General features: G+C 39.7%; 1 protein-coding gene across 1 annotated transcript in view; it reads right to left on the bottom strand.

The window, feature by feature from the left end:
• PRTFDC1 (phosphoribosyl transferase domain containing 1) overlaps positions 1-19,542 on the bottom strand; it is a 48,506-nt gene extending 28,964 nt beyond the window's left edge. The window contains exons 1-3 of the mRNA XM_014946131.1: positions 19,447-19,542; positions 15,312-15,418; positions 12,855-13,038 (exon numbers count right to left, since the gene is read on the bottom strand). Of these exons, the coding sequence (XP_014801617.1) occupies positions 12,855-13,038; positions 15,312-15,418; positions 19,447-19,527 (372 nt within the window). The 5' untranslated portion in view covers positions 19,528-19,542. The remainder of the gene's footprint in view (positions 1-12,854; positions 13,039-15,311; positions 15,419-19,446) is intronic.
• Positions 19,543-26,956: the final 7,414 nt, after the last annotated feature.

Genomic DNA, 26,956 nt, shown 5'->3' with positions numbered 1-26,956 from the left:
CAAGCGCCAGGTCACTGCTGTATTTGCAGGAGGGGCTTTGAACACCTTGTGAACAAGTCAACAACGCGGAGCCAACTAGAACTCAAACACAGAAAACAGGCATATACCCACTGTCAGGACATCACCTGTCCCACAGGGACAGTAAAGGTACATTTGCACTGAAACACTGATGGTTTCATATATCTCTGTTAGCTTTAAAGTTGAGACTACAAGGCTTCCTGAGCTGCTTAGTAGCCATGCGACTGACTATCACGGGCTGAGATCCATCTTACTGCTATTGCTGGCACACCTGAGATAGTACATTTTAAACTGATATAGGTATATCTATCTGAGCTCCAGTTACTACAGTGTAAGACATATTTTATATCTCTATGCTTAGGTCTACAGTACAACTAATTTGAAGATTTTGCTTAGTTTTTATTCTTTTTCTCCCTTGCTGTTCTTCCTTAACAAAAAAAACTCCATCATGCAAGTTTGGAAGTGCTTCAAATTCAGGCTAGTCTATCCAGTTCCAGGGAAGGCCAGAGTTCTGCAATGAGGAAGTTGGCTTTGGACAGAAAAATGCAAACAACGAACTTACTGACAGCTCCCTATCAGCTGACCTGTGGTAACACGTGTGTGTTCCTTCCTGCTGTAAAAGCAGGGCAGATCATTCAGCCCAAACAACTCTCAGGGCAACTGTATGTTATTTAACTTAATAAACTGGAGTGTTTACAATCATCTCTTCACATATTCAGTAATTTCTTGGCTACCAGGACTCCTGCGTGCCTTCTCTGTATTAAACCCACAGAAGGTAAGGTGTCTTAAAATAGCTACCAGAAAATTCATCCCCTATAAGAGTTCTTCCGTGGAGAATCTCTGGTATCTAATGAAGCATCAACTGTCACTGAAGCTGTTCCCTTCCTGGTCGAGGCATTTGGAAGGGACCTCTCTTGTGTGTCCTCTCAGACATCAACAAAGGCAAACTCACATGCAACGTTCACGCAGTTAACACAGATCATACCTGCAACTAGGAACACATTTGCTAGGGGCAAATATTAAAATTTGTAAATTCTTTACACTCTTTTAGTTTGCAGGAAGCATGTGTTCAACACTCTATTTCCACTTATTAATAAATTCTGTAGATATACAGAATAAAGATATTTCAAACACTTTCAAGTAAACAAAGTCTTCTAAAGACATGACTGCATACATAATCTACCCCTGTCGTTTTATTGTGGGTAAAACTTTCCTTAAAATCTCTAAACAGAGATACGATTTCAGTTTTTACTGGCATAAACTTGAAGTAACTTTACAGGGAAATGGCCAAACTGTTGTAAATTGCAGCAGAATTTAAACCAGTTATCTTGGTTAAGAAGGATTATAGACAATAAATTATTTCATATTTTCCTTTCTGGTTTAGCAGTCAAGTTTTATATATTTGATTGGTATTGGTTCAATGAGTTATTTTGTTTAAGAATGAGGCAGTAAGATTGCAGCACCACATCTAACCATATGGCACAAACAGCACCTGTGTACTTAAAAAGATCAGCAAGAAGTGAAATCAAGAACCTGTGATACCAAATGCTTTGAACAGTGTATAAATCAGAAACACAATATATCCTCACATCTCAGGTTAGCTTCCACAGCGTAGTCTGAGGTTTCCTTGTACTATTAACTTTTGATTCTATAAAATAACATTTAAAACATAGAGATAAAATGTGCATATGTTGCAGGATGAGCAAAGAGACTAACAAATTTCATAGGGCTGTTCAGCCCTGTGAAGTGAGGTTCACACTTTGTATCCAGAGATAGGAGGCAAATAAAATTTAAAACTTACTGGCAAAACAACAATTTAGGAAGTGAACTCTCCAGAACTTTTATAATCCTACTCAGGAACTCATTTTGGACTGCCAGGAGGTATTACTAAGTGTGTCCACCATTTGGGATAATAAAGTAATAAAATCCCACTCTCTTGGTATACGAGACTTGGGCTTCTTTTCTTCCTCAGCTCTCAGAAGACCACCATAAGCTAAAGAGGGAAGGGAAAATCTTCCTCCTGTTACTATGCTATGGTAATGCAGATATCATAAAGGACACCAAGCATGCTATGGCCAGCTATACTGGACCCAGCTAGAAAAAGGTCTGTTTGGGTTCCAGTCCACATTAACTGGAGTATCTGTCTTTTACCCAATTACTGTTTAGCATTAGATGCACAAACATTACAGCAGCAGAACTGGAAATCATGTTTCCCAGCATCAACAGAGGATCTCAGCATGCCAGTTGTGACACCACTAGATCCATATGTACCATCTTACCCCATTTTTTAATATGTTTTGTAAAGTAATGAACAAAAGTAAATGAACGTTTTGAAAAATCGTATAGTGAATTTGTGGCTCCCTCCTAAAACCTGTGTCCGTTGGGGGGTTCTGAAAGCGCAAGAGAAAACAGCTTTCTCTAGACTAAGCACAAAGTACTAACCTTCTGACCCTGACTATCACCAAATCCAGTTCCTAGGGTTTGGTGATAAAAGGAAGGCAGGAGAAGAATCTTCAAATTTGTCAAATAGCCACAGGCTGAGAAAACAGATAGATAGGTGCAAGCAAATTCACAAAAGATGAGACTGATAAAAACCTCAAATGCTTAGTCCCTTCCAGCAATCTGGAGTCTAGTGTATCATTGACTCTTACATCTTGGCAGCGCTCTCTTTCATACCACGATGTTTAGTCCCTTGGCTAGTGACAACTTTTGACAACACACATATCCTTTGTGAGTTTTCTTGCAAGGTTATTTTATAGCATCCCTTCTCTATATAAATATTCTAACCTCTGTCTACCAAATGAGGAGTAAATAATTTTGTATTTGTCACACAGACAAGCACTGCAACAACACAGTACTTTTTGTTATTGCTATATTCCTTTAAAGTAACCTTTTTGGTTCATGCCTTACAGCACCCTTGGGGTGTGGCCCTACATGAACACTGCACATGCTATGATCTGTTTTAAGAAACAGCACTTAAGGGATGCCAGTAAAAGAGAGTCATAGAATTCCTTGGGAAAATTAGAACCCTCCGGCTTCTTTTAATTAATTTTGCCCCATTTCGGATCTTAATATAAAAACCACACACTAAATGGTATTATTAGCATCCAAATAAGTAATCAAGGTGATATTTTTCCAATGCATAAACGTGTCGTGATACCTTCAAACTTGCCAGATCTTATTTGTACAGCAGGATTAGCAGCCATTATGTTCTGGACCTTTCTTACACATGAGAGCCTTTCTCCCTGTCACTGTACAAACCTGTGAAGCAGACTGAAAATACAGACTATAGTCTCTCTCAATGATGACATACAGTAATGCTGCAAATGTCATAATTTAGTAGTAGCTTGCTGTATTTTTGGCAGAATATGAAACAAAATATTTCATGAAGACTAAACTTCAATTTTTCAGGCTTTGTAACAAACCACTGCTTTACAACAAATACTGTATCCAGGGGAACTTTAAAATCTAACTCTTTGAAAATATGACCTCTTGAATGCTTTTAATGAAATCCCTTGATGCTTTGAATCTGTTCAAAACTGACCAATTTCAAAAACATCCACGGTCTCAAATGTTAAGATGTTCCAGAAACCTGCATTGCTTAAAAATACCAAAGATTTAAGCTCATGAAAAAACATACTAAAAAAAAAAACTTATGAAAAATTAACTTCAGATCTAAAACTCCATTTGCCCATAGTAGCTGTGCCCTCTGTAACATACTGTAATCTAAAACATTTATTTCAAATTGGAAAACATTTTTCAAAAGAAAACATTACAGCTCGTTAGAAAAATGTGACCCTTGGGGAGACAAATTTCTCCAGAAAGATTAGAAAATACCTCTTGTGGAGTTTTCATTAGATCTGAAGTCCAGAAGAACAGAGTGTCAACCCACCATAAAGGAATACTGTAAAAATTTTTCAGTTAGCAAAAAGAACTCCACAGCTCAAAATCACAAATCACTGCAAAGGAAGACAATACCTAAGCAGGCAACAATAGATAAAAAGGAAAAGTGTCTTGACAAGGCAAGTAATTACTTGCTTTAATATGCCCCATAAATGTGTTAGAACAATGTTTTGCTCTTGCTGGGGAGCTGTAGCACAGCTCAGCACCACTCTGCCTTCCCTGCCACATCTGCTCTCGTTCTGTCCCCATGGCAATCAGGCCGCTTCCTACTCAGTTCTCCCCCGGCTGAGCTGTTTGGTTCCCCCAAATCTTTTCTATGTGAGTCAGAAACACTTACTCATACTTAAAAAAAAAATCACCAAGAATTCAGATGGTGCTAACATATTTAAGTGGTGTGTAGGTGTGTTATCTGATGCACACAGTTACAGAGATCACCTCTCTCTGAGTAAGTTTTACATTACAGATAAACTTGATAAACTGCCTGTATGATAGGATTATTGTGACCTTTCCTGAACTATGCCCACAAATTAACGCCTACTTATATTATTAGTAACACTCCAAGCCCCTAAGCGGTGTCCAACAGGAAAGTACTGTATGTTTTAATTAAAATAATTTAAATCAGAAACATTTTCTTCCTCCTTACACTCAAGACAGCCCTGAGCAAGTGATGAATTTATGGTCTCATATCTCACAACTCTGCCATCACGTTAAATGGAAGCTGTAGATGCCTAGAAAGAAGAGCATCTGTCTCCAGACCTGAGAAGTTCCACAACACTGAATTTTAAGGTCACATTTTATTACATACGGCATAGCCTTCTCTGGTTTGCCTCAGAATTCTGTGAAAAGTAGGTTGGTTCTCAAAAATAATTAGGGTTGAAATATCCACGCTCCTTCTGACACCTCTGAGGAGGTAAAGAAAAGGGGGGGCCTGAGGCTTCCCATGCTGCACCCTTGGTGACGAGGATCCCTTAACTATGGGGCAGACCTTTTTCCAGCAGGAGCTGTGCTGCCTGAAGAAGCTACTGCCCACAAGCTGTCCCCAGCTGCTCGTATCTCTCCCTCTGACAGGGGCCGCTGGCCTCCTGAGATGCGTGCGTGCATCTGGGGCAGTAAAAATGAGTCCAGCGGGCTGAAGTGGTTCAAACAGAAAGTCTCACCTGGGCTGAGACGGGTTAGGAAGTGCTCAGAAGCAGCTGAGCTGGAGAGTGTGACCATCAGGAGGGCTCGGCAGTGGCTGAGGAATGAACTGGAGGAATGGAGACTGTCACTGTCCCAGCCAGTGCAGACACAATCAGAAAAGAGACCCACTTCCAAGCGTCTCAGTTTTCACACCAAAGCACTATCTGTTCCTGATGTACAGATGAATCTGGCAGGAGAGTTTATTCTCAAAGTTGCCGGAATCGTGCTGTTACTCTAATAACACCAGCCACAACTTAACCAATGAGACTGCTGTTCTTCTCATTATAATTCTGTAAATCTCTTAAAAATGTACCAGCTAGCTGCAAGAATAAGCTTTTGGGACAACTTCCGCTACTAACACCTTTTCAGCTCTTTCTCTGAAAAGCTTTAGTGTCTCTGAGGCTGGCATTTTGCAGTAAGACACTGCTGCACGTAGAAGTGGTTGGTTGTTTCTTTCATGAAAAACATTCCGTTTTTAAACAAGTCTTAGCACTTGGAAAATGAACATTTGGACACAGTTAGGAGGACTGTAGCATCTCCAAACATTCTATCCACACAAATGATGATCTGTTTCCACAGTTCCTCACCTTCTTAACCGTCGCAGGTCTTATTAAGTTTCAGGAAATAACTGAAGCTTCAGAAATACAGAGATAGCATCAGTGTGTGCTTAAGACTCAGGAGTATCTTTGGCTTGGATCTGTAAAGGACCTTTTACTCGCTCGCTTCAGCAGGTTTGAGCATTTCATAGAGCTTTCATTCAAAAAGATACCACTACTTAGGATGCAAATGCCATTTTATCCATTCATTGACATGGAAAAGTACACAGAGATAAAATCCCTTTAGTGATTCTAGGAGTAGATTTCTAGTCCCCAATCTCTCCTCATTAGCTTGCCCATAAGACATCTGTTTGGCAGCACTGTCTACAATCACTAGAACACATTTAGCAGAACAGCAACAACTTTAAGGTCTATATCCTGGACACTGGTAGCTTCTGTGGACTAAATTAATGTCATATTTTTGTTGCTTATTAGCTTCTAAAAGTATATAATGCTGCCAAATTTGCTGTACAGGTGTTCACTGTCTACAGTGCCGACTGCAAGCCATGCATCTGAAAAAGGTTAAAAGAGTGTATTTTAGTTTTTGAATGTCTAGTACACACAACCTCTTGCCAAATTAAATAAATAAATCACATTTTGCCTACATGAAGGGCCTATATTTTGCCTATATTTATTTGTATGGCAAATTGATAATTCACAGATAATTTGGAGTTCAGGCCTGTGGAATTATTGCAGAACTTGTCCTTAAAGTTGATAGAAATGCATTCTACCAGGTAAGCTCCAATTTGGAATTTTTCCACAGCTACTCAGCATCAGGTAGATGACACGGTCATCAGCTGAACTGTGTCCATGAAGCAAAATAAAGGAAACTTGCAACTTGCCCAAGAGAAACCCTGTAAGTACAAAAGCTAATGTGGATTCTCTTTCATCTAAGGACAGGCATTTTTCTCAGGAGATCATAAGTTGTGTTTATCCCCTCTGTGTCATGAAAACAATCATTGCAACACTGTTGTAGAGTCTGGGTATAGATATGAATCATTAAATCCGAGCAATACACTTAGTTGTTTCTTTTGTGTTGTTAAATAAATAAAACCATTTTGAAGTTAGTTGCTTTTTAGGGTCAGGATCACAACATATTGTTTTCAGATGTAAGTTCATACCGATCTCAAAAAAACCCAAGTTCCATACAGTAAAATTATACTGAATAAGAACAGGTTATTATGCAAAGCAGGAAGGCACATTTTACACCATTCTCTACTCTGATTATAGTCCGATGCCTCATGCTGTTGTGTTTTTTAAGATGTAAGTATTTAGTAATGATGTATGAGAAGTAAAGCTACATGTCAGAAAAATAAATTACTACATTTACCAACTGGCTTTCAATTTATTCAGTATAAAATCCCTCTGTTCCTTACTCCTACAGTAGAGAGATTTAGCAAAACTATTTACTGAGATGGCTTCATATAGCAAAAACATTCAGATTTCTGCTAAACAATGCTTGTTTTGTTGCTAGTTTTCAGAATTCTGCAGCACTAATGGCCCAGTTTATGCCAAGATTAATAACCAACAGTTGTAAATATATTTCAAACAACTGGAGGCTGAAGAGGAAACAGATCGTATCAATGGATTTGTTTGTGAACAGACTTCAATGCAACCATTGTGTGTGGATTACAATTCAGAGGTCACGTTTTTTTATTAGTTATGTTTTGGAAACCATAAATAATGGATTCATTTTAAAGAATTACATGAATTGACCAAATCCACATAATCCTCTAGAAGTTTCCTCCAAGTAACTAGCAAACAACATTCCTTTGAAGTTCATTCATAATTTTCAAGATGATTTTCAACAAGACTTTCTTGACATCAGAAGATGAAAATGCACTTCTAGAATCTACAATTCAGATATACAGAAAACAGATCAACATTCTGTAATAATCTGTGCTCAAGATGTAATTAACAACTAAACTGGATATTCTGATTATCAACAATTCATCTACTATCCTCTTTCAGTAGTGCATTGCACAATTTCATAGAATCACAGTATCATAGAACAGTTTAGAATGGAATGGGCCTTTAAAGGTCACCTAGTCCAACCTCCTCTGCAACAAGCAGGGACATCTTCAGCTAGGTCAGGTTGCTCAGAGCCCTCTCCAACCTGACCTTGAATGTTTTCAGGAATGGCCCAGAAAACACCTCTCTGGGCAACCTGTGCCAATGTTTCACCACCCTCATGGTAAAAAATTTCTTCCTTATATGTAGTCTAAATCTACCCTCTTTAAGTTTAAACCCATTACCCCTTGTCCTGTCGTAACAGGCCCTGCTAAAAACTCTGTTCCCGCTCTTCTTATAAGCTGCCTTTAAGTATTGAAAGACTGCAATAAGGTCTCCCTCAGAGCCTTCTCTTGTCCAGGCTGAACAACCCTAACTCTCTCAGCCTGTTCTTATAGGAGAGCTGCTCCAGCCCTCTGATCTTCTTTGTAGCCCTCCTCTGGACCCCTCCTAACAGGTCCATGTCCTTCTTATGCTGGGGGCCCAGAGCTGGATGCAGTACTCCAGGTGAGGTCTCAAAGCTATTCAAAATAACAGAATTTATTATAACAGTGTTATTTCTAAATAACAGAGGTTACTGGTCTTCTGTAACTATAGCCTATCCAAGAATAACCAAAGAAATGAAAAAAGTATTAAGGAGAATTAACAATCACACTCTAATGGTTTTCAGTGAAAAAAAAAGCTATGCTATGAGAATACTAAACGTTTCAGAGAACAGGTAGCAATGCATGTAGAAAGCACACTGGTCTGTCTAGTAAAAGTATGTGTTTTTCCTCTCTTCCACCAGCCCCCTTCATGGGTTTCAACAACTCTTAGCATGATTCTTTCAATTTTGAGTTTGCATCATCTGTTCACTAAAGAAGTCTTAATTCATATGCATTTCCTTGCTCTTCTGCTGACAGGTTGCTGAGAACGTCTCAAGACAGTCAACAGACTCTGCATACTTCCTCTACTCCTCCACTTAGTTTTTCCAATTCCTGAGCTTTGGTTTAAAGATGACCTTTAGCATACCCATGGAACAGGATTAGTTGATATTGTTGCATCTATTAGCAGGGGATTAGACTTGATGAGCCAGAACATCCTCTTCTGTCTCAACCTTTAATTCAACCTTTACCTTTATCAGCCTGTCCTAAACTGTCTCTTGCTCACTGAACAAAGAGAAGCTCTAATTACTGTTTGTGAACACTCTACTCTTCTGCTATGGTTCTCATGCTATGCTTTTATTAAAACATACTCTATTCAGCCCTTCTCTTCATGACATCCATGTCCTTCTGTTCCTTTGTTCAAACTCTTCTTTAGGTTCATCCTTAAACATAATTTCTTGTCCAGTCCTATCCATTAATCTGTAAACACCCTCATAAAACACCTTCCTGCTTCCTCTGTTGTACTTCCCCCTGGGTTCTTCCTAATTAATCTGCTAAAGTTATTGATATCACAAACATATTAAAGAAATTCTGGATCTATGGTTTTTAAGTCTCTTGCTAGTCTTATTTTCTCCTTAGACAACATTCCCAACCCCAACTTCTTGTTTTGAGCTCATTTAAATACACAAAATTAAAATGAGTACAAGTATATCATATCACCTGTAAGTCTACAAGAAATGGTATTCTCCAAGAATTGTATTTCTATGGAGGAAATCTATTCACATATCTTCCACTCGTGATTCTTTTGCATTTCATAATTATTTTAATATCATTCTTACTGATTAAGAAGCATTAAAAATCAGAGTTATAACAAAGTCATCAAGTGTTTCTTTTCAAATTGTGTATTTCTTGATTTACAAATATAAACTTTGTTTACAATTAAGCACACCTAATTTTTTCTTTATTGATCTTAATCTGAGCCTACAAGTTTCTGTCCACATGTGTAAATCCTTAACTTTCTCTACTGTATCATTTTAGCATTCTAGTGAAAAAAAACCCAAAGAAATGGAAAAATACAGTTTAATTGTTAGAGGAAATAAAAATATGCTTTCAGATAAGGCTGCACCTCCAGTTTCAGTTGCAGGAATTATATTAAAAGTCTAAGAACTAATACTGATGTCTGTAGGATTTAAACAGTATAAACACATCATTTTTAGGCTACAGTTGCCTAAGTTGGCTTCCACTTTGTTTCCTCTAAAAATAACAATCAAACGGTATTTTCCCACATTACCCGTGTATATACTAAATTTAGTTAATCTGACATGCCAAATTGAGATAATAAAACAAGACACCACTTGTAAAACACAGGAAAGTTTATCGTAAAATGCCCAGGCTTAAGCACATCTCAATACTTTGCAAACCAGCTAAAACCATCCTGATTACAAGTACAAGCCGCCACTCATCTCATCAACATCCAGAGAATCTAACATACTATGCTTTTTAAAAAAAATTCAATGAAATTGTATGAAGCCTAAGAAAGAATTTACATGCCCAACTTTCATCTACTTAATGTGAAAGCAAATCTTAACATACTAATTAAGTGTCGAAATTCTGGAATATGATGACAGGTTTGAAAAACAAACAGCCATGTAAAGCTGGTCATATTTATAAATCTCCTTTTCCTGTAATCATGTCCCTATGCCAGACATCAAAGTACAACATATTCCACTGATACTTTGCAGTTAAGAAGTACTTTCACTGATGCCAAGATCTGACTTTGGGTCACAATTACAGCCCATTTTTGCTACACGATTAAACCATGAAATCTTACTTTAAATTACAACCTCTAAAAATCAACTAACCTTTCAGTATTGAAGTTGGAATGAGACAATTCAAAAATTCCATGAGTTTGAGCTGATATTAGTTGTTGGATTTAAACAGCTGAAGGGGGGAAGGGAGACATATCTGAAGGAAGTATATTGAGAGCAGCAGGACTCCCTTTAGGAGAGAAACAAAGAACAGTTAGTAAAAGGAAGCAGGATAAATAACGTGAAAAGAACAGTGTCTATAAAGTGAAAAGGGGATAAAAAGAAAGAGCAGTAATAAGTCTTAACAGAAAGTGGAACAGAAAAGGCAAAGGGAAGCAAAGGAGTGGAACTGGTAATGCTCCAAGACATCCTGTAGAGTTTTACCTCTAAAACTGTAATTATTTGCCCCTGATTAAAGCGTAAAACACTGTGAGAGGTATGGTATTACAGAACAAACTGACATGGGGGATTTGGGAGTCTCACATAAGGCTGGGATAAAGAGTCGCTCAAGCTAGTAACAGCGAGTTCCTCAAGTGCTCTGACCACGGCTGTGTTGACACAGATACATTCTCTAGAACTGCAATTGGACAGGACACACCAATAACTCAAAAAGCAAAGGATGGCAGGCACCCCTACTGCTACTTTAGCCAGCATTACATTTATGCCTCTCTCATGGAATGAATCTATTAATATCAATGTCATTTCACATTTATACTGCAGTGCCATTCAGCTTCTCAAGACCAGGCAGATATCAAGTGCTGTTCCAAACACTAAATCAAGCACAGCTTCATGCCCTAAATACATGACTCTTATTTGGAAGCACTTATAAGAAAAAAAAATAAATTATTTTCTAAAAACTAGATGCAAACACTAATTCTAGAGAAGGTGCTCTCTTCCTGCTAAAGCAGGAACCTAAGATCCAAAGTATGCACAGCCACTAAATGCTAGGATCATCTAGGACTTAGTCTTGATAACTGCATCCTTGCATAACAAAATTTCTATTGCAGTTTCAGCTTGATATAACATGTTTTTATTTTATTTCCTAAGCAATGATGCGAAGATTTCCATACTTTTGCGGCATACATCTCCTGTCACTCATTGGTTATGGGTTAGTATGGCTAATAAGAATTGACTTGTCACCAAGGAAAGACATTTTAGAACCAGGGTATCTTCAAACTGGATAAGAAATAACCCAATAGGAAAAACATGTGCATTACCTTTATGCCAGGTGAAAAATAAAAAACAATTTAAGTAATTCCACTATTCACCAAGCAGTATTATTGAAGTACTATCATTACTACACCAAATAAATTGAGTATAGCTTTCATGTGCCTTTACATGAGACAAACATGATATTTTACTTTATTAATTAGTTCTATAATAGTGCTACTAGGCTAGAAATTGTATAAAATCACTATTGCACATGTCCTTCATAGACCTGACTAATTCTTGAAAGAGAAGTCCCAGGACCAAATCCTAACCAAATGGCTACAAACGACTCTCTACTTCTCTTCCATGATGGAAAAAATTCAGACTGCATTTGTGAAAGTCAGGAAAAGTTTACAGTCACTGGTGTTGGAGCAAAATGCCAACCAACCAACCAGCCCGTGTCTGTGGAAAGGACGTAGAGTTATTGTGGGAACTACTGGACTCAGCAAGTTGCATTTAATCTCTGAGAGAAACTGTATTATTACTCTGTTTATTTAGTGTACTTCCTCAGACACTTCTAGGACAACTTGTAGAAATGCTCCCTCACTATACAGTCTGCACTAAAAGGTGGAATATGAATGTATAGCTTATGCAAATAGACATTTTAATCACGCATTCTAAAAAAAGACCGGTCATCTCACTATCATTGCCTCACTGAAATAAATGAATCATTATTGCATAATTTCCTCTGAAGATAACAGGAAGTCTTGATCTTTACTTCAACGCTGGATTTGGTTCAATGGCTTATTTCATTTTCTTATAAAACACTATCATCATCTAGTGGTATATTTTGCTACTATGTAAACTGCATGTTATGAAGATGAAAGCATTTAATTTGCTTAGCATTAAACATTTAAAATAAGACAGAGATTTATAACCTTGCGTTTATGCCAAACTATGTGGGAGTGGGGGTGGAAAATGAAGTAACACGAAATAAACTTGACAGAACTGCTGAGGATTTTGAGAACAAACAACATGCCGACGTTTTACATGACGGAAATTTGAATAATTTTCTTTCCAAAAGTGAAGACAGACTGAAAAAATAGAGCTTGAGGATGCTTCATATCCTCATTCATACTACCCATAAAGTATAAAGGGATATGAGCAAATATTTTGAAGAAAAACCTCACAGGTTTTTCAAACAAAAATATTTTTCACACTGTTTTTCTTCTAATTTGAGGGGAAAAAGATAAATTTCCCATTTGCAAAAGTCCACAATTTATTAGGAACATAAAACCAGAATCTATATAAATAAGTTGTTGACTTACGTGGTAACTTTTCAGTCTAACAAAATCAACTTTCATGGAGATGAACCTTTCTGAATTTCTGCTGAGATTTTTAATGTGCTCCACAAGGTCAGCACAGAACTTGTAGCCACCTTTGAGGACACAGAGAACCACAATATCATTGTCGCCAATGTCTTGCACAATATCTTTGGCCAATCGTTCTGTCCTGGGGCAAAAAAAATAAGGATAAAATAACATTAGATGCAGATTCTTTAAGTTCATGGTGTGCTTTCCGTGTGGTTACAAAGGAACCCTATGGTGAGTATCAAGCTTGACTGGCAGTCTGTTTAAGTGTCTTTACTCAACTGGGTTTGCATCAAGTTCACAGTAGGCATATATGACGTGAGGGATGCAAAGTGATAGGCTTTGGAAAATGCTACTCCTACAATATTAACAAAAATATACACAAATACTATAAAGAAATACAGCATCAATAAAAATTTTATACAAAGTGTACATTATCACTATTTCAGACAGCAAAAAAGAAGAGTGCAAAGAGCTTAAGTGATTTGTTCAAGTTCACACAAATGAGAACAATCAAGGTTATGTTCCAATGAACGCGGAATTGCAGGGTTTCCATATTTGTCTTCTCTCTGATAATTCTGTGTTGTAAACACAATGTGGCAGATGATTGAAACTAAAAGATGCCCATTTCTGCCATGTAATAGTACATAAATTTTCAAGATAAAAATAATAAACATGAATGCTTATCTTAAGTAGCTTTGGTTTCTAAAGAACATGGTAGATGGCATTTCTAGACCTAAAACAGGGTACCAGGTCATTTCTAGTAAAGCAGGTATTAACAGAAAACCAAACAATGTCAGATGATGTTTTGAGGAAAACCAGCTCAGTGCATTATTTTCTGTAAACACCTTCACTGGAAATTTCTTTGAAACTACTAATCTAATTCAGAGAGTTATCAATGAGAGTGGATTTCTTGACGGGATGCAGTTCATTAAACAAACTTACAATTTATCCTATGCCTTTTATCATCTCTTATCAAATCTGAGAATAATGGAGAAAGCTTCTCACTAAGAAGAAACATTTCTCGCTGGTGATTTTCACTTTTTTAATCTTGTTCCTCAGATTGTTTGAGGAGCTGAAACTTCCAAAAATGTACTAGTTTCAATTTCTAAATAAAAATATAGCAGTTTTTTAGCCTGTATTTAATCGCTACCAACTGACAAGAGAATTTTCCTAAGTGCTGAGCCTTCTTCCTACATGAAAATTTTGCATGATCACAATAAATCCAGTTCTGCATTCTTTTCCATTGGAACAGATCAGTCTTTTCAGCCAGTGTAAGAAAAAACAGTGGTGTTCATTCTGCTGGAGTACAAAAACAACACAGGAATTCAATGTTTACTTCAAGCAAATTTATATGGAATTCTATGAGAACTGAAGTTCTAACATAATTATTTAAAAAAGAGGAATTAAAAGTCATTTGACTGTAACCAAGAGAGATGAAAAATTCAACACGATGGTAACTGAAAAGGCAATGAAAGAAACCTTGTGTTTAGAAATAAATACAGGAGTCATAACTCTTCCTTATGATGGATGTTTACAATCTTCTTTCAAGGAGTTCCAATAATTTCAGTACTTGCAACCAACTGTTTAAATTTGGTAGATAGGAAGCTGCAGGTTGAAAATGTCCCATGAAATTCCATTCAGACATTCCCAATAAATACACTGACGAAAATTACCATTTCCATTTTGTAACTTTTTCATAAGATTTTTAACAGTACTTCAAAACAGTAACTGAGCATGAACACTGAGCTGAACTACCAAAAATATCAAAGCAGCATCAAATGCCTACACAGAGGGCACAGGGGAACTACTAAAAGGTAAGGAATGAGGGATGATCAAGCTTTCCAACTGTCACCCTCCAAATCTAGCATGGGGACCCAAGCAGTCCACAGTACACTCTTCAGTTGTACTGAATGGCATAAGTCAATGGTATAGTCAGGAACCATTAGGTTAATTCAGCACTGATGATTTGTACTGGGGAGTTACCAAAGCTGGATATAACTGAATGTATTTTTTTCTCCTTTTTAAATTAAAAACACAGGATGATTAGACTACAAGTGGGACATTTAAGTATAACAATATACAAAGCTCTGTACCTGCCCCTTAATTTTCAGTTCAGCTCTCTTGTAATTTACATTCCAATGCCAATTTCACTATATGATCACACTTGCCTTTTTGTGGAACCTCTGTCTCATTCAATGCCCAAATCAGAAATTAGGTGTGAGAAATTAGACAGAGAGTTACAAAGGCAACTAGAAGTCCAGCATTTCCTAACCTTCAAGCGCTTTTTTATTATTCAAAATAAAAGTATTTTTGTAATTGCTAATATAATGTTTTGGGACAAATGTTATATGTACAGTCTGTGGACAACAGGCTTTACAAAAAAGAATACTACTGCATTCAAATGACACATACCTGTCAACAATAATGCCGTGAGGTATGAGCACATATTCCAGATCTCCATAGTAGTGCTGAGGATAAGTGAACAAATCCAGACTGTAGCCAGGCCAATTGTCTGAAATCTGAATAGCAAATAGTACTGTTAAGAACACTTCACAGTGTTTGACAATATGTAACTGATATAAAATCAGTGTTCTAGTACACTCTATTGGCTGAATTAATCATACGCCATACTCTCTTCCAGTTATAATTTACTATTTCACTTTTCCTATTAATTATTTTGCCTCTCAGTATATCTCAGAAATCAAATGCTACAGTTTTCTTCCCCACAGAATGCAGGAAAATTCAACCAAAATTGCAAACAACTAGATAGAAAGAGGAAATATTCAATATTCAATCTCCAACGGGAGATTCAGACAGTGGGATTAAAAGTCATAAAATCATACACTGAAATTGTACATTTCTGGTTTAGAGGTATTTGAAGGTCCCACAGAAATAAATAAATATTCTACAGATGAAACAGCACGTAGAGAGAATAAGTTATGTGATTCATGGCTGGTATCTGTACAAATCAGTGGAAGACTGTACTTCTTGCAAAAGGTGAGGTTCTTAATTTAGGGAAATCATCAAAGGTAAGTGATCACACAATGTTCACGTCTCACCTCTCTCAGCTATTCTGTAAATCCATACATTTACAGAAAAAATATTTCACAGATTTAATATATGTTAGTTTCATAAGCATCAGAATACAGCAATTAGCAGATCCCAAGGCATACAGTGGCAGTAGAGATTAAGTAGGGCAAAAATCAACCAACAGGTAAAGGCTTCAGAAAGCTACGTAGATGCAAAGTCATCAGCAGAAGAACTAAGTCATCAGCAGAAGAACTAAGCAAACCCCAAATTAGCAATTGTCACAACTCCTTGTGAAAGACAAGACCTGCAGGTTCACAAGGTGTCTTGGAATCATTACAAATCTTTGCTTCAATATTGCTTCAGGATAAAAAGCAACACCTAATAGGCTTTCTTCACAATCATGGTCTTCAAGTCACATATTGTCTTTACTCTTTCTACAGCTTGGCCACATGAATCTTGAGTAGAAAGATAATTAGTGAGAAATTTTCCTTTGTGAGGTGCATGTCTTAATGGCATTTCTGCTAAATATAGTCTTTAAAGGACCATCACCGAAAGTAACCTCTGCCTACGATTTCATGTAGTAGAGCAATAAACCATGTCTCAAAAATATCTAGGCTAACACAACATATTTGATGTTAAGCTGTTCCTCCACATCTAGTCTTCTTGAACTTCAGCATAGCCCTGCCTCACGCTGCACTGAAACTGTGTTCTGCCTCATGGATTTTTGTTTGGCTGATGTTTTTTTTTGGATATTCATTGACAGCTATAGACACCCTGACCGTTGTGTTTTCTTAACTCTGCACAGCAGTTTCTGTATCAAAAAAGTTATTTGTTAGTAATTACTACTGAACATTTGCCCATAAAGACCATGACTTGGAGATCACTGGAATCAATGAACACTTTTCCCCTGACTTACACAAGCCTTGAAACGACACAAAAGGAAAAGGTTACTTAGCTATGTTCCTCATTTCCATAGAAACAGGAGATTTTAAATATCCTCTTTGGCCAGGCTTTTAATTAGAGGCAAATCTTGCTCCAAAAACACTGCTGCAGAAGGCCTGGGAAGCTTATTTTCCCATCTTCATTTTCAGTCCATAGGGGTGGCTGCCACATTTTAAACATTTTGTCGCAATGAAGTGTCTGGCATGGTTCCGTTCAAAAGCATTTTAACATAAAATGTAACAATTTCAGATAGTGCTTTAAATTGCGTAAGTACTATAAACAGCCACGAAAAACCTTTGTCAGTATTGCTTATGCATTCTTGCCAAATTGCATGTTTTCAGTGTGATGCAGAAGATCAAACTAAATGGATGGAAACTGCTTTGGAATTCTCACAAGCCAATAGCTCTTACTTAGGTTACAGTAAGAACTTTGAAACAGGATCAGGATGAAATCTTGATTCTCCTATCTATCCTTCTAGAATAAAAGAACATAAACTGCATCACTTTGCAATAATATAGTAGTTCTCATTTAAAAGTGCTCACTGGCATTTGACAAATAAGATTAAATTCACATGTACTTTCTAATTAATTATTTTGCTAATATAATGAGCCTATTTCATATTCTTCTTTCTTTTAAACAGGGACTTGCCAACAATAAACCTTAGATATTATCATTTATCCTAAAGCTATTCACAGCATTATGCTATAGGACAATTTTCAAGTAACTGTAAATTTTTATGAGCATTCTGTTTGTGAATTTTAAAAAAAAAAGTGCCACTATCCTCAGTTTAATAGTTAAGATCAAAAAATATCGCTCCCAAATTAAACTCAACTTCTATTTACTTCTGGCTTTAGCCCTTGAAAATATGAAAGAAATATTTGTGATTGTTTCAATAAAAAGACAGTATTCAACTGGATAAATAACTATATATACTAAATATATTGGTACACAAGTGTGTAAAAAAAGTCTTACAGTGAAAGAAAGAGCTACTTTTAAAGTTCAGGCTTGGCATGTTCAAGCAGCCCAGCAGAAATTCTTCAGTAGGTTTTAAAAAAGTTGATATGAATGTATACAAAAAGGAATACAAATACATGGCGATACCCAAAAGCATTGCCTTGAGGTACAAGAGAGAAGCTGGAGACATTCAATTGCAACACCTCTGGAAGGTAGCTTTGTCATCTGGCAAAGTGGGTACACCTGAGGTTTGAGCACAGTACTCACTTCAAAGCAACAACGATCTGGATTCTGCTTTGGTACAAAATAAGAGGCCAAGCATCGAGTCAAGTCCACCATTTGCAAACTTAAATCACACTGCACTGGCCTTACTTTTGGTTATTTTTTGGGAGGATTGGGGAGCACATGCACACATTTGGGCACTCATCTCCTCCTTGGCAATACCCTCACGTCACTTGGGCACTAAACACAGTCGGCCCGCTTTAAGAATGCCATTTATCCCACCAGCGGCAGGAGAAGTGGCTGATGCATGGTGTGTCAGAGAGAGTGACGGGTTTCTTTGGAAGGGGGACGGAGGGGACACTGGCATGGGCCAGGTGTAACCGCTGATGGCACACAGCCTCCGTCTCTGGGCCACCACCTGGGTGGCTGTTCTCCAACAGGGTTACAGTCCCAACGACACAGCCAAATAAGAACATACCTGAGGGGGTGGCAGTGAGGGTATCTGCTTCACAGGAAAATCTGTTTGGTCCCTCAGAATAAGGAGCATATTCATTTGGTTTTTTATAACCCATTTAGCCCCACGGCCACTCAAACGCACCACCAAAGTCTGGGCTTTTTCACAGACTGGCTAGAGTTGGAAGGGACCTTAAAGATCATCAAGTTCCAACCCCCTGCCCTGGGCAGGGACACCTCCCACCAGACCAGGTTGCTCCAAACCCCATCCAACCTGGCCTTGAACCCCTCCAGGGATGGGGCAGCCACAGCTTCTCTGGGCACCCTGTTCCAGTGTCTCACCACCCTCACACCCACCACAGTTTTCTGTTTTCCCATCATGGAAGAATAAGGGGCAGCCCAACAGCAGGGCTTTTACAGCCCTCCCAGATCCTCACAAGGCCTCTCTGCATTCGGGTGGGATCCCTGAGGATCCCCACCTCAATTACTCAACCTGGTGAAAGGCACAGCCGCCGCTGCTCGGGATCATCATTCAGGACGGCATTTTCACGGTGAAAAAGCCGGTGAACCCGGGGGAGCCGGTCGGCCGGCCTGCCCCTAGCCCGGGCAGCCCAACAGGCACCGTCCCCCCGCGGCAGCCCCAGGGCGGGCTGAGGCGTGAGGAGGGGAGCAGGGTGAGGGGACGCGGCCCGAGTGCCCGGCAGGGGGAAGCCCGGTGCCAGCGAGGACCCCGCTCGGCGGGCGGGAAGGACGTGAGGGGAGAGGCGAGGGCTAGCAGCCGCCTCAGGGCAGGGGCCGGCCAGCGTGAACCGCGCGGTGCCGGGGGGTCAAGCACAAAGCGCCGGGGGAGCGACAGACGCGGAGGGCGGGCGGGAAGGATCCGCGGGGAGGGCGGGGGGAGGAAATACGAGTGGCCGGGGCGGGCCGGGCGACGCTTTGCATTTACCACAACGCCGCGGCCTCCGCCGCTCCGCGCCTCGGCGCTGCTGCTGCTGCTGCCTCCTCCTCCTTCGCCTTGCCCGGCCATCTTCCTCCGCGCCCGCCCGAGGGGCTGCGGCGGGGCGGGGCCGGGGGCCGGGCTGCGCCCTCCGCCGCTGCTCCCCGGAGGAGGGAGGGAGGCTGCGGGAAGCCCGAGGGGGCTGGCCCCGGGGTATTGGGGGGCTACACCGCTGTGTTTGGGGCCGGTCCCCCACCTCTGTGTGGGGAAGAGGCCCTGCGGGGTGCCCGCCGGCGGTGGGGGCTCGCCAAACAGGCGCTCCCCGGCTGGGCTTACGCCGCAATCACAGAATCTTCTAGGTTGGAAGGGACCTTAAAGATCATCTTGTCCAACCGGCAACCTAACTGACAAAAATAGACACCCACACAACAAACAAGGAGCATCACTAAACCATACCTCCCAGCACTACATCAACCTGTCTTTTGAACACCTCCAGGGATGGTGCCTCAACCACCTCCCTGGGCAGCCCATTCCAATGGCTGATAACCCTTTCAGTGAAAAATTTTTTCCTAATATCCAGCCTGAACCTCCCCTGGCACTACTTGAGGCCATTTCCTCTTGTCCTGTCGCCTGTGACTTGAGAAAAGAGACCGACCCCCACCTCTCTACACCCTCCTTTCAGGTAGCTGTACAGAGCAATAAGGTCTCCCCTCAGCCTCCTCTTCTCCAGGCTGAATAACCCCAGCTCCCTCAGCCTCTCCTCATAAGCCTTACTCTCCAGACCCCTCACCAGCTTTGTTGCCCTTCTCTGGACCCGCTCCAGCACCTCAATGTCTTTTTTATGGTAGGGGGCCCAAAACTGGACACAGTTGATGAGGCTTAATTGCCTCTCTGAAGAGGAGAGGAGATGGGGGCTGTAATACATCAGCCAAACTGTGCGTACAGCCGCGGGGCAGGTGTTGAGGAAGCGGTGCGGGGGGCTCGGCGGTGTCTGCGGGGTTGTTGCCCGCTCCTGGAGCGGGGAGCAGGGTGGAGGCAGCTCCAGGCGCGGGGGCGGCCCGGGGAGCCCGGGGCTGGAGGGAGACCAGCGGGGTGGGGGAAAGGCTTGGGTAGGGCTGGGCAAGAGGCCTGGGCTGAAGGTGTTAGCGGGTGAGATTAAGCTGGTGTGGTCTAAACTGACATTTTAACCGGGTTTTGTGTATGCTCTAGGAAGAAAAAAGGATTCCAGAAAGCAAACTTCCAGTAATTCATTACAGAATCACAGAATTGTTGTAGTTGGAAAGGACCTCTAGAGACCATCTAGTCCAACTCCTCTGTCAAAGCAGGGTTGCCCAGAGCACATCACTCAGGAGCATCCAGGCGGGGCTTGAAGATCTCCAGACAAGGGGACTCCACACCCTCCCTGGGCAGCCTGTCCCAGGGCTCTGCCACCCTCACCCCAAAGAAGTTCTTCCTCATATTTGAGTGGAACTTCCCATGTTCCAGCTTTCCATTAATCTCCCTTTCCATCCTTACTGACTTCTGGACTGGTGCTCCTTCATCCCCGCCACTCTGGATGCTGGATGCTGGAGTAATCTCTGTCTTCCCCATGCCTTCAGCCCATCGCTGTGCTGTTCGTGCTCCAATAAAGGGAAAACAGATCATGAGCCACACAGCCTTCTGCAATCCCCCTTCTAGTTCTGTTAAAATTATGATTAATATTTTGCTTTCACAGCCTCTCAGAGGAGAAGGAGCTTGTTTCTTCTCTTGGGTTGCTCTGATCATTGTCATTTCCATGTAAGATGTTGAAATTTGGACTTGCTCTATCATTTTGTATCCTATCTCTTGGGAAAAATGCTAAGAGCCTCTCAGCCTACTGAGGGTAAAATGACAGCTTTTCATTTTCTTAAAGGTGAAACTTGGTTATGATTTCTGGTATTTATCTGTTAAATATACAACTGGTAGAATTCTGCCATTCCTATGCTAGAAATTATTAAAGGGGAAAAAAAGTTGCTCTTAGTGGAGACATGGGTATAATCAAAGATGCTTAGTGATACTAAGGGGCTCTTACCGACCAAGTAGAAATTTCAACTTGGTACACTGCTTTTCTAGAATGTAGGCGTTGAGCCTTGTAGATCACAAGTCATAACAGATGAATCCAGAAAACACTATGGGTGTGTCTAGACTAGGAGTTTGGTGTCCAACTTGGGCTGTTTTTTAGGTGCATCCTTTCAGTGCACTTACACTAGAACTGGTAGGATAATTAAGAGCTTAGGAATATGGTGTTAAGAAGGCTTCTATAAATGAATCGCCAATTAAAGTCTGGCTAAGTACTAAAGCAATTGAAAATTATCTTATGATGATCTCACTTTCTTATCTGAAGCCAGATCTGTTTGCTTTTTGGTGGGTTGAGAACTATTGCTACAATTGACAACATGTCTGAAAGAACAGAGGACCAGCTTTACAAAGTGACAGAGGCCAACTCCAGAATATGTCTGTCTTGGAAGTGATGCCTGTATACGAAGACCGAGGTATGCTGGGAAAAAATAGTTCCTGTTCACAGGGCTTTAAGATAATTTTAATAAAAAGTAGTGAATTTGATAAACAGCATATACAGATTTGTACAAACCTACCTAAAGTAAATAAAAATAGTTTTGTAAAACATACAGAGATTTTCATGATGGGCAAGATCCCTCAATACTTTTGCGTTTCAGTTGCGTGTCAACATTTCTTAGGACTATTGAGAAAGTAAGTCTAATGTTTCTAAATTTTGGAATTAAATGCTTTTGATTTGTACCCACAAACACTTTTCAAGGTTTGAAGTTTCTTCTTGCCTAGAGGTGGGTGAAAACCCCTTCTAAAGCCCACATTCACCCTAAAGTTAATGTGATCTGATTCAGTTACCACCACGTTACAGATAAAGCTGGTGTGGCATAAACGTCACAGAACTGGGTTCCATAGTGCTGATTTTGGATTTCTGCTGGAATCTCAAATTAATTTTCCCACTGCTGTATGAGTGCTGGTTCCTTGTACCCTTTGGATTCGTAGGGTTACTATTACAGTTTTATCTCCTTTTTAACCACATTCTTTACCAGACCGATGCAATACAGGAGATTGTTCCAACTATACCACAGGCAGAAGCTTAAAGATTTGCAAAAGATTAACATGAACAAGATACTAAAAAATAAATTCCTCTGGCATTGTGCTGAAAACTTAAGCAGGAAATGTTTGTTCTTCCTGTCAAGGTTGGATGACTGTGTTTTGTCAAGTCTTCTTTTTGGTATTCTTCTTTCCAAGAATTTTTTAGGGCTCACTTAAGTGTAATGAAGTGTCATGTCTCACTAATAACAATAAATAAGAATATGGAAATGAAAAACTAGATAAATTTAGCTGGATAGTTTGGAGGATGGTGCTGCTAGATGGCTATGAAGCTGTTAAGGATTTTGCTGTGGAGTTATATGCACTTACTGAAAGTTTACATTGTTTTTTACAGTATGAACTGGTATAGAATGACTGAATTTAGAGTAGATTTTCAAAATCTTTTAAAATTAGGGCCAAAATACGATTATTTAAAACATGATATCAGGGTCTTAACTGTGAAAAAGACTAAGCATTCTGAAAAACTTTCCTATTATCTTTGTTTAGCTGTTTGTTTATAAACTAAAGAGAGGAAGAAAAGAATAAACACTTTTAGATATACAAGCATGGGAAATGATCAAAGGGGGAAAGAACAAAGAAAATAGGGTAGATCGTACTTAGAAGTAGATCTGGGTAGGTCTGGACACATAGCCAAAAGACATAAATGAGCAGATGGAAAAAGCAACACACAGAGAAACAAAGCAGAGTTAGGAGTTATATGCAAATCCCTGGTGAATGTATTCCTATCTTGGGCCTTTACAGAAAAAAAATTTATCATTTCAGTTACACATCTATTCCTCTCTTACCCTGTTACTGATAAAAGCAGGACATGTAGCATCCACCCCTTCACTACTCTGATGTAAAGAAATTTTGAAAATAGAAGGTTAGGGGCAGGGGTATATCAAGAAAGCAGTCCAAGACAAACATTATATGGAGGTACCTGTTAGCCTTTGCAACTCCATTGTGTATTCTCCTCCCAAGAAGTTATAACAAACATTTGACAACTCAGTTTAATATGTAAACACCAAAAATAGACAAGAAAAGCATGAAAATCCAGAATATTTCAAGAGGTATGGCTTACCTAGGTATAAGCTTGCCAATTAGGGGATGAAGTAAGAGCTCTTATTCTGGTTCTGCCTGTTGCTGCAGCTGTGATGTGAGCAGCAGAACTGTAAACAGTCTTATCAAGCATAAACCTGCATTTCTCAGTGGTTACAAGGTAAGTGAACGCCCACAGTTGTTGCAGAGAAAGACATTTTGGGCTAAAATGGTCACTGATGAGAATATTAAAAACAAAAATCTAGCAGATACAGTACTTCAGGGCATGTTGAGAGTAATTCTAAATTTCTTTCATATCCAACTTTAATATATTGCAGAATTTTGAATTCTTTTGTGTTACCTGAGGCAGTTACCCAGTCCATAGGGTGGCTGCTGAAGACCCCCAGAACATTTACCAGTGTTAAGGTATCTGGGAGAACATGAAGCAGTTTTCAAACCATTCCCCGACATTCAAGAACCTAGAGGACCATAGGAAAAGCTGTCCAATTTGGCAGGTACAATGCACTGTATCATAAATGCCATACTTCCCCTTGGTGACTGCTGTACTGCATAGGAAAAGCTGTCCAATTTGGCAGGTACGATGCACCGTATCATAAATGCCATACTTGCCTTTGTGACTGCTGCTCTACAGCAGGTGGTGGGGTGGCACTGCAAGCTGGAGTCCAGCTTCTGCCCACTTTCAATTGCAGCAGAATTAGCACCTTGGGGAATTGGAAAGTTCCACTTTAAAGCAACTGCACTATCTCAGATCCACAAGGGAAACTCACAGCAATTAGCTGTCATAGTTAACCTGCACTGACTCTACGAGACTGACTAAGGCCTTGAAAATTAACTAGGATAATTTTGATGTCAAGAAAATGGCTAAAAGCTGCCATTCAAGATGTTAGTCTGGTTTTTAATTTTTTATAATCTTTAAATCAGTGTTAGGCACTGCTTGACAGAATTCTGGACTTATTTGGTCCATGATAAACATCTTTAATACAAAGCTACATTTTTGTTTGTTATTAATCTCACTCTGCCAGACTAGAGCAGCGAGAGCTTCACTTTCCAATTTCCTGGCTCCTGAAGATACTCTTCCTGCTTTTCAGGCCCATGTTATTAATATAGAGTTCTTTATAGCTGAAATAAATGCAAACAAAAATTTCCTTTTGTTCTTTAAGTCTAGAATAAGCTTCATTTCCCTTATAATATTATGCAAATATTTCCCCATACCAGCTATAGACAAGTATTGACGTTTGAATTATAAAGCACTGTTTTCAAGAACTGCTGCTCACATCATATCCTATGACAAATTCATCACACACGGCCATGAAAACTAGCCAGGGAATTGTAAATATACAGTGGGTCACACCCATTGTAATGAATTTAACTGTTAGAGTTTGTTTGATTTTGAAAGAATTAGTTCACTCGGCTTCATCTGTCTTTTTGCCTTTCTATTTTAATAAACTACAGGAAATTTGGGAACAACTGCAAAACAAAAGCACTCTGAGTGTTTTAAACGAGTAAACGAATAGCCGTTTAAGGACTTTTTTGAGGTTTTTTTCCAGAACAGCTCAGTCCGTCTTTGATGTAGTTCTGTGTACTTCACAGCTTGCCTAGAATAAACAGTGCAGTAACAAAAGTGTATTGAAAAGCCAAACCTGGTCCAGCAAGTTCTGGTCCAGCAAGTTCTCCTGTAGCGTAGGCTAAACGTTCGTGGCTGGCCAACCCCAGAGGTCTCTTGCTGCACAGAACGACCTGCGCCCTGGGGGCCCTGGAATGCTGGATTTAGACCATTTGCTAATTTTATGGTTTATGTAAAAAACAGACCGTTCTCTTGAGCAAACAGCAAAACATGGTTGTGTCCTCACTGTGCAGTGCTTGGGGCCACATGTTGAACACTACTGATTGTTTTTCCTCCGAAGAGAGAACTATTACATTGCTTCCTCAGCTTTAATTCGGCCCTCAGAGCAAGATGGGAACAGTTCTAGAGGAACGTGTCTATCTTTACAGCAGCTCTGGGACTTAGAGGATTGAGTCACCTGAATTTCCCATTCAGGACTGTCCTGGTTTGTCACCTAGCAAGAGTAAATTAAACATTAAGTTCATTAATTTTGAGTGACCAGTTTGGAACAGTGGCTTTCAAACCATTACATAGCGCTGTCTAGGGTCAAAGCATAGCTTCCAACTTCAGGCACACATTTCCACAATTTGAAACATATGGGCTCACATTGCAGAAGTCAGGAACCCCCGAAATGAGAAATGCAGTATTAATGGGTACCAGTGAAAAAGCCAGGTATAAGTCATTTACCATTGCATTTCAAATACATTCTATGACAAAGACATGAATAAATCATACAGCTCCAGGGAATAAGTTAAGTGCTTTAAATCTCATTTCTCTTCCTTCAACTCCTACTTTCCAGTTGCTGAAACAAATGACATGAGGGTTTCTTGGAACACAGGTCCTTTTAGTAAACAACTTGAATCCGTTCCCTTTATTGCAGCGTCTTAATTCATCCCCAGATGATCATATTTGTTATTATTATTATAAGCACGTAGGAGTTCTACTTACAGACAAAAATTTTATTGTGTGAGACACTAAGAAAAGAGAGAAAAAGATGATCTACATGACAGATTACTTACTTAAAATCTAAACCCAAACCAAGAAACAACTGGCTACAGTGCCAGGGGAGTTCAAGGAAACTGTGCAGGTCAGTGAGATAAGCCCTAATCTCAGCTCAGCAGCGGTTTAGCTCTTGTTAAATTTGTGGTAGGCACCATTGCGAAGAACATTTGAGGAAGGATTTGGGGACAAAGTGATTCCAGTTTTGTATGTTTGTGTTAATTTCTCCATGCTGTGGAGTCAATGTGGAGGCATGGAAAAACAAATTAACAACAGAGGTTAGAACTGTGACTGAACAGAAGTTCACCCTCACAGAAGCATCAACAAGGCCAGCTGACGTGAGCGTAGTCTTACTGTTTGGCTATGCCTGCTCATCTAAAACCATTTGTTGGAGGTACAGTCTAGGAAAAAAAAAAGTATGTTTTTTTTTTATAACTTGATTAAATGACAGACACATTTATCTCAGCACCTTTGAAACAGTAAAGAAAAAAAAACCACAAGAAACTCATGTCACCTTGGATTCCTACCACAGTGCCACTACTTAGCCTGGAGGATGAAAACCCCTGAATTTACTCACATTTTGTTTCCATAACATTGCATAACAAAAAGGAGCTGGAGCAAGATTAGACTGAACATTAGGAAGGAATTTTTCACAGAAAGAGTGGTCGGGCATTGGAATATGCTGCCCAGGGAGGGGGTGGAGTCACCATCCCTGGCTGTGTTTAAGGGACGTTTAGATGG

The sequence above is a fragment of the Calidris pugnax genome, unplaced genomic scaffold, assembly GCF_001431845.1.
Source record: "Calidris pugnax isolate Ruff unplaced genomic scaffold, ASM143184v1 scaffold19, whole genome shotgun sequence".
In the NCBI taxonomy this organism is placed as follows: Eukaryota; Metazoa; Chordata; class Aves; order Charadriiformes; family Scolopacidae; genus Calidris; species Calidris pugnax.
This window is presented reverse-complemented; position numbering and strand designations above follow the sequence as displayed.